The sequence below is a fragment of the Hyla sarda genome, chromosome 8, assembly GCF_029499605.1.
Source record: "Hyla sarda isolate aHylSar1 chromosome 8, aHylSar1.hap1, whole genome shotgun sequence".
Lineage (NCBI taxonomy): Eukaryota > Metazoa > Chordata > Amphibia > Anura > Hylidae > Hyla > Hyla sarda.
This window is the reverse complement of record NC_079196.1, coordinates 62,130,188-62,139,035: the sequence shown is the minus strand read 5'-3', so window position 1 is coordinate 62,139,035 and position 8,848 is coordinate 62,130,188. Positions and strand designations below refer to the sequence as shown.

The following is an 8,848-nucleotide window of genomic DNA, read 5'->3' as shown; positions in this document are numbered from 1 at the left end:
CAAATGCATATCCCCAATGGAGGCAATCAAACGCCTTCTCGTCGTCGAGGGCAATCAAGGTAGACTGTATCTTTCGTTCATTAATGTAGTGTATAAGATTAAGTACTCTGCGGGAGTTATCTGAGGACTGGCGACCTCTCACAAACCCAGTCTGATCCTCCGCTATAAGTGATGGCAACACCTCGGCCAACCTCGCGGCAAGCAATTTTGCATATATTTTCACATCACAATTGAGAAGCGAGATCGGCCTGAAGTTCTGCGGGACATCCGGACTCTTCCCCGGTTTGGGTAGAGTCACAATCAAAGCTGCCTGATTCTCAGCTGGGAAGGTGCCGGATTCCATAGCATACTGGAAAAAGTGCAACATGGGCACCCTAAGAATATGAGCAAATTTCTTAAAGTACTCATTTGTCAGGCTGTCTGGCCCGGGGGACTTACCAGCAGGTAGTGATTTAAAGACGGCATCTAATTCAGATTCTGTAATAGGGGCTTTTAGGAAGGATAACTGCTCCTCCGACAGGGCGGGGAGGCGTATAGATTCTAAGAACCTATCTATGGATTCCTTACTCGGTTGAATCGTGTCAGGATACGCTTGCAGATTATATAAATTAGCATAGAAGTCCCTGAATCTATTGGCGATATCACTGGGATTAGTCAATTTTCCTGTGCCCAAGAGATCCCACAGAAAGGGAATTTTAGCCTTGGCGTTCCTGCTTCTAATCTTATTTGCTTACATCTTTCCAGCTTTGTAGGAGCATGAGTACCAAGATGCTTTAAATTTCCGCATACTTTTTTCATGATCCATAAAAAGCTTCTCCCTTAATTTGGTTCTCAAAAAAGTCAGGCGATCTTTAAGCGTTTGGGTACGTTGCTGCTTATTAAGCTGTTCTAACACCCGTATGTCTGACAGGAGCTCCTTGATATGTTTTGTTCTTTCCCTTTTTACTTTAGCGCCAAGTCGAATGAAGGTACCCCTTATAATGGGGATGGAACACTAGCTATAGTTTCAGTGTTAAGTTTGAAATATTCCAAAAGATCTGATTGTAATAGTTTAGAATGTGTGGGATGATTTAGAAGAAACTGGTTAACCCTCCAAAGGTAAGTGGGAGGTGACACGTTAGCTTCCTTAATTGTAAGGGAAATAGGCACGTGGTCAGACCACGTAATTTGGCCTATGGTAGTCTCTATCGCATTAAATAATACTTCCCTATCTGTAAGAAACAGGTCAATACGGGTATAGCTACCGTGGGAGGAGGAAAAGAATGTAAAGTCCCTTTCATTAGCATGCTGGGCCCTCCAAACATCATAAATATCGTTATCTAGAAGGATTTTAGCAATATCTACTGAGCCAGAATGTGAACCAGAGGTACAGTCCCAGGCCTGATCTATCACAGTATTAACATCACCACAAATAATAAGGCGACCTTGTTTGTGTTTGTTCACTATGCGCAGGATTTTACGTAGAAACGTACCTTGTCCCCTGTTGGGGGCATATACAACCACTATATTATATTTAACATTGTTGAAAAGGCCCACCACAATCAAGTACCTGCCCTGAGAATCTAACACTGAGTGTTCTGAAGAAAAAGCCACAGTATTTTACATGGCCAGGAGAACACCTTTGGACTTGGTGGGAGCGTGAGCTTGAAAAATTACAGGGTATGCAGCATTTTTTATTCTCTGTGCATCCTTCAGAAGCACATGCGTCTCTTGCGCGCACACCAAATCCCCTTTCAGTTTGTTAGACTCTGCCCAGAGCATTGCTCTCTTGTAAGGGCTATTTAACCCATGAACATTTAAAGATACAATTTTCAATACCATAACATCAGTAAATTGCTGCTATAAAAAATATCATACCATACATCAAAGCAATAAGGATCTTCAACAGTCCCGATTCATCCCTAATAAAGGACCACCTGTAATGAAAAACAGTCAAACAAAACACAACGATCCAAAAAGAATTTAGATGAAAACAAGAAAAAATTATCCTGCTAACACGAGCAGATATATGTGGGGTAGGAAGCATAGTTTACTTGTACTGGAACCTGAAGAGAGCACGGAAGTCCGTGGAATTGCAATATGGTGACCTCATTTCACCGAGCCAACGACTTGCCATTCAGATGTAACTCGCGACGGTTGGGAACGCGGATTAGCAGAGACTTGGTTGCTAGCGAGTTTCCATTTAGCTAGGAAATTATTCCCCTCCTCCACCGATCGGATCACATGTAGAGCATTGTCCCTTTGCACCAATAAACGTACCGGGAATCCCCAACGGTATAAGATTTTATGTTCTCTCAGCACTGAGGTAATCGGTTGGAATGCCCGCCTTTGTTGCAAGGTAGCTGCGGACACATCCGTATACAGGGTGATCTTGACAAAATCCCCTTGCAAAGGTGGAAGCTTCCTGGCCGCTGTCATCAACTGGTCTTTTACCTGGAAAAAGTGCAGGCGAGCGAGAACGTTGGCTAAAACTACAAAGGGGTGACAATTCCTAAATTTATTGCAGGATAATTTTATGGGCCAGTTTGTGGAGGACCCAACAAGAAGTGATGCCTTGTTGGATCTGATCATTTCCAACAACGCAGAGCTGGTTGGTAATGTAACTGTGCGGGAAAACCTTGGTAATAGCGACCACAATATAGTTACTTTTGACTTAAAATGTAGAAAACAAAGACAGACGGGGAAGGCAAAAACATATAACTTTAAAAAGGCAAATTTCCCTGGGCTGAGGGCTGCACTACAGGACATAGACTGGGGGGAGGTGTTCTCAAATACTGATACAGAAGGTAAATGGGACATCTTTAAATCAACTCTAAATAACTATACAGCTAAATATATACCAAAGGGGAACAAATATAAACGACTAAAACTAAATCCTACATGGCTGACAAATGATGTTAAAAGAGCAATAAACAACAAAAAAATAGGCTTCAAAAAATACAAATCTGATGGGTCAGCGATAACATTTAAACAGTAAAAGGAGCTTAATAAAATCTGTAAAAATGTAATAAAAACAGCAAAAAATCAAAATGAGAGACAGGTGGCCAAAGAAAGCAAAACTAATCCTAAATATTTTTTTAGATATATAAATGCAAAAAAACCAAGGACAGAGCATGTAGGACCCCTTAATAATGATAATGGGGAGGTTGTCACAGGCGATCAAGAGAAGGCGGAGCTACTGAATGGGTTCTTTAGTTCTGTATATACTATGGAAGAAGGAGCTGACATTGGCCAGGTCAGTGCTGGTAACACATCATGTAATGTACTGAACTGGCTTAAAGGACATCTGCAGTGCTGGGCAAAAAAACTTTTTTTTACCTCATTTAATAGGTCTTTGAAAGACCTTTCCAACGATGTCTCCCCCATCAAAATTGGCCCAGTTGTTCTCCCGTTATCAGCACATGAATTACTGAGGACAAGTGAAAGAAAAACTACATCTCCCATCATGCCTTGTGCTTACTTCCTGTAAGCTGCTGCCCTCCCCCTGTTCTATCCCCCCAAGCAAATTATTATATTGTAACGCCCACATCTCCCTCCCCTTCTGCTCATCTCCCCCTCCCCATGCTGGCTCCTGTCCAGTGATGAAGCAGCTGCCTCCGCGCTCACTGTAGTGTGGAGAGTGGAGAGTGAAAGGAAAAATGGTAAAAAAAAACACATAATTGTTTGTCTATAAAACTGTCCTGATAGGGGTCCCTCCATCTTTTTCACAACTACAACTCCAAGCATGCCCAGTTATTTTATATGCTGTTCGGGCATGCTGGGAATTCCAGTGGTGCCTCCAGCTGTTGCAAAACTACAAATCCCAGCATGCCATGTCAGCTTTCTGCTGTATGTGCATGCTTGGAGTTGCAGAGGTGACTCCAGCTGTTGTAAGACTATACATCCAAGCATGCCGTGTCAGCTTTCTGCTGTTTGAGTGTATAAAGGAGTTGTAGTTCACCAACACCTCTACTGTATCAGGAGACTCCTGGGAGTTGTAGTTCACCAACACCTCTACTGTATCAGGAGACTCCTGGGAGTTGTAGTTCACCAACACCTCTATTGTATCTCTGTAGTCTCCTGGGTGTTGTAGTTCACCAACACCTCTATTGTATCAGGAGTCTCCTGGGAGTTGTAGTTCACCAACACCTCTATTGTATCTCTGTAGTCTCCTGGGAGTTGTAGTTCACAAACACCTCTATTGTATCTCTGTAGTCACCTGGGAGTTGTAGTTCACAAACACCTCTATTGTATCTCTGTAGTCTCCTGGGAGTTGTAGTTCACAAACACCTCTGTTGTATCTCTGTAGTCTCCTGGGAGTTGTAGTTCACAAACACCTCTATTGTATCTCTGTAGTCTCCTGGGAGTTGTAGTTCACCAACACCTATATTGTATCTCTGTAGTCTCCTGGGAGTTGTAGTTCATACACCAGTGTTTCCCAACCAGGGTGCCTCCAGATGTTGCAAAACTACTACTCCCAGCATTCCCTGGTTGGGAAACACTGGCATACACACATACACATAACAGGGACTACAACTCCCAGCATGTGTCATTCAGTAGTCCCCCCCCCCCCCCCCTCACACACAGAATCATCTCCAGTATGATATTTATTCCCTGTAGTCTATACACCACCAGCCCGTGCAGTGTAATATGTCTCCTTCACACACACGTCCCCCCCTCCCTGCTCTGTGGTTTGCTCTGTGTTTTCCCCCATGAAAACTTGAATCCTCCCGGTGATAAGTGAGGTCCTATGTAGACAGAGCAGGGGAGGGGGGAGGAGCTGTGGACGTCCTCATTCTCCCCCTGCTTGAATCTTACAGATAGGGGCGTTTCTGAGGATGAGCCTATGGCTGCCCCAGAAAGCACCCGCTCATGCATATGCATAAGCAGGGAGGACCTGACAGAGGCTAGGGGGAGCACAAACACTGCTGGGAGGAAGAGATCTCCGTCCCCAAGATGGCGGCTGCAATGTAATGAATAGGGGACGGACGCAGGACTACTGGGCTATGCTGGCAACTCTAATATCTCAGAAACGGCTGCATATAGGTAAATAGGACTAATTGACTGAATTGTATAACTTTTGTTTGGGGAACATTTGGGCAGGGATTTTTGACCACTACAGTTGTCCTTTAATGTAGAGATGGTACAAGGTAAGTTAAGTGATATAAATGTAAGCAAATCTCCAGGGCCAGATGGACTACACCCAAGAGTTCTTAGAGAGGTAAGTTCAGTAATATCTGTACCCTTGTTCATGATATTTAGAGATTCTCTGGTGTCTGGTATTGTGCCAAGGGACTGGCGCAAGGCGAATGTGGTGCCAATCTTCAAAAAGGGCTCTAGGTCTTCGCCAGGCAATTATAGACCGGTAAGTCTAACGTGCATTGTGGGTAAATTGTTTGAAGGACTTATAAGGGATTACATACAGGAATACATAGGGGATAATTGTATTATAAGTGATAACCAGCATGGGTTTACTAAGGATAGAAGTTATCAAACCAATCTAATTTGCTTTTATGAAGAGGTGAGTAGAAGCCTTGACAGAGGAATGGCTGTGGATATAGTGTTTCTGGATTTTGCTAAAGCATTTGATACTGTCCCTCATAGACGTCTGACAGGTAAGTTAAGGTCTTTGGGTTTGGAAATTTTAGTTTGTAACTGGATTGAACACTGGCTCATGGATCGTACCCAGAGAGTGGTGGTCAATGATTCGTACTCTGATTGGTCCCCGGTTATTAGTGGTGTACCCCAAGGTTCAGTACTGGGCCCGCTGCTGTTTAATTTATTTATCAATGATATAGAGGATGGTATTAACAGCTCTGTTTCTATCTTTGCAGATGACACCAAGCTTTGTAGCACGGTACAGTCTATAGAGGATGTGCATAAGTTACAAGATGACTTGGATAGACTAAGTGTCTGGGCATCCACTTGGCAAATGAGGTTCAATGTGGATAAATGTAAAGTTATGCATCTGGGTACTAATAACCTGCATGCGTCGTATGTCTTAGGGGGGAATAAACTGTCAGAGTCACTGGTAGAGAAGGATCTGGGTGTACTTGTAGATCACAGACTACAGAATAGCATGCAATGTCAGGCTGCTGCTTCCAAAGCCGGCAGGATATTGTCATGTATAAAAAGAGGCATGGACTCGAGGGGCAGGGACATAATACTCCCCCTTTATAAAGCATTGGTACGGCCTCACCTGGAATATGCTGTTCAGTTTTGGTCACCTGTCCATAAAAGGGACACTGTGGAGCTGGAAAGGGTGCAGAGACGCGCGACTAAACTAATATGGGGCATGGAACATCTTAGCTATGAGGAGCGATTAAAGGAGTTACAATTGTTTAGTCTTGAGAAGAGACGTTTAAGGGGGGATATGATAAACGTATATAAGTATATTAATGGCCCATACAAAAAATATGGAGAAAAACTGTTCCAGGTTAAACCCCCCCAAAGAACGAGGGGGCACTCCCTCCGTCTGGAGAAGAAAAAGTTTAGTCTCAATGGGCGACACGCCTTCTTTACCATGAGAACTGTGAACTTATGGAACAGTCTACCTCAGGAACTGGTCACAGCAGGAAAAATTAACAGCTTTAAAACAGGATTAGATACATTCCTGGAACAAAATAACATTAATGCTTATGAAGAAATATAAAATCCCATCCCTTCTCCAATATCGCGCCACACCCCTACCCCTTAATTCCCTGGTTGAACTTGATGGACATATGTCTTTTTTCGACCGTACTAACTATGTAACTATGTAACATCTCGCGATATGTCATCTGGGAGGTGAGTTGGCTTAGGGACCCTGTGAGCCTGGTCGATGGCCAAATCAAGCTGGGTACAGTCCGGCAGGACCAATTTAATAAAATCTTGCAGAAACTTCCTTAAGGCAGATGGTGGAACGGACTCAGGGATCCCCCTGAACTTCACATTGTTTCTGCGAGACCTGTCCTCCAGATCCGCCACTTTAGCTCTGAGACTAGTTACTTCTGATTCTAAGTCATAATGTGCATCAATCAGCTTGTTATGAGATGCAGCAAAGTCCCCCATTTTATTTTCAGTGCGAGATACCCTTTGCTGTACTTCAGCCAGCTCAGCCCTCACAGGTTTTAACATCATAACCACGTCTGCATGAATAGATTGGTAGAGGGCAAGTAGCATATTTTTAAGGGTGAGATCTGTAACAGGGGTGTCAGAGGTGGGCTGGTTTACAAGGCAGTCAGGGGCCCCGGATAACTAGGCAGTAGGCACACTCACCCCGTCCTCCGTAACAGCTGCAGTGTCCTCCTGGAGTTTCTGCCGTTGCTTCAGCGGGCTGCCACTCAGAGGGGAAGCAGGAGCAGAGTGGGATGAGAAGCGGCGGTCCCCTTCTCCCTCTCCTGGGGAGAGTCGCTGTAAAGCTGCAGCTGTAAAGGATGTCTCCCGCGGGGAGCCACTGGAAGAAGCTGGTGCAGATGATCTCCTTCTCTGTTCCTGCAGAACGTCGTCCCACTGCGCTGTTCTAGGAGCAGCAGCCTCAGAGCGCGCTGGAGAGGATGAACCAGCGCCATCTTGGAAGCCCGGAGCTCCGGGACCAGAGTAGAAATCTGTAAGATTGCGCAGCCTAACGCCGGGTTTCTTCCTCTTTCTGTATCTGTAGGACATTGTGCCCGTCGGTGGGGTGTTTTCAGCTGGAAAAATCACTGTTGTGCGGTCACAGGTCGCTTCAGTAGCTGTGGTTCCACGGAGCTCAGCACTCAGGCAGCCATCTCCAGCAAGCGCCAAGCCATGCCCCTAGTTAGTTTTATCTAAACACTAAATACATGGGCACTATGGCTGCATAGGCGACTTAACAATTTGTACTTCCTGTGCTGTGACATCACTGTTATATCCTTGACATTTTCCACTGTTACCCAACAGTGTTAATTAGTGAACTGCTGTGACATCACTATGTGCATTATTGCTTTATTGTGATATCAACATTTTTTCCCCCTGTGCTGTGATGTCAAAGTGTGTATTTTGACCTTATAATAATATCAGCATGACCATTGTGCTTGTCCTTCGACTCCACAAACAATATTTATCAGATCATGTAAATATGTTGTACATCTTGGCAAAACATTAACCTTTCTAATGTACTTCATAACAAACTGTGTCTCCATTTTATGGTTTACAAAAAAGACCACTAGTGCACATGAATTATAATCCTGTTCGGCTTCAGAATCCTCTTTGTCCCAGCTGAGGGCGGGTCTAAGACTTCTCTGTGCTCACTCCTATCCTATCAGACTGCGGCATGAAAACAGAGGGGAGGAGGTTACAGAGCAGTAGTAATTGGATGAGGAGACCCAGCACAGCATAGCATACTCAAGGAAGGAAGTGTGAGGGCAGGCTCAGTGCTTGCCTCAGACATTCCCCTTCCTGAGCAGTGGATGTCAGAATAAGTGAGCAGCAGAACAGAGGGATTTGTGAACCAAATACATAAGCTAGACACAAAAAAGACATATAAAGAATCTGCATGACCTAGTGAGTAACACATATATATATATATATATATATATATATATATATATAAGCATTCTTTTTTTTTCTGTGATATGACAAGTATGCTTTAAGGTTACAGGTGGACAAGGCATCCCAGTCTGACCGTGATAGAAGGGGCTATACCAATGACTGGCAGTAAAAGTAGTGGATTTTCTAGCAAGACATCAGTGGGGTGCTGTATGTCACGCCCCCTCCCGCAGGCTTGCATTGAGGGGCGGAGCATGACGTCATGCCTCCGCCCCCGTGTGACATCACGCTCCGCCCCTCAATGCAAGCCTTGTGGTCGTCGGTAATCAGACGGGGTGCCGCGTGCATGATCCCGGGGGTCCCCAGCGGCGGGACTCGCGCG

At 44.6% G+C, this 8,848-nt stretch overlaps 1 protein-coding gene across 1 annotated transcript; it reads right to left on the bottom strand.

The window, feature by feature from the left end:
* Window positions 1-1,934: 1,934 nt before the first annotated feature.
* On the bottom strand, window positions 1,935-7,733 carry LOC130284993 (uncharacterized). Its single transcript, XM_056536023.1, has 2 exons — window positions 7,237-7,733; window positions 1,935-2,433 (listed from the first exon to the last, which is right to left on the bottom strand). The coding sequence occupies exons 1-2, from the start codon at window positions 7,621-7,623 to the stop codon at window positions 2,089-2,091; spliced, it is 732 nt and encodes a 243-aa protein (XP_056391998.1). The 5' UTR covers window positions 7,624-7,733; the 3' UTR covers window positions 1,935-2,088.
* Between the last annotated feature and the right edge of the window lie 1,115 nt (window positions 7,734-8,848).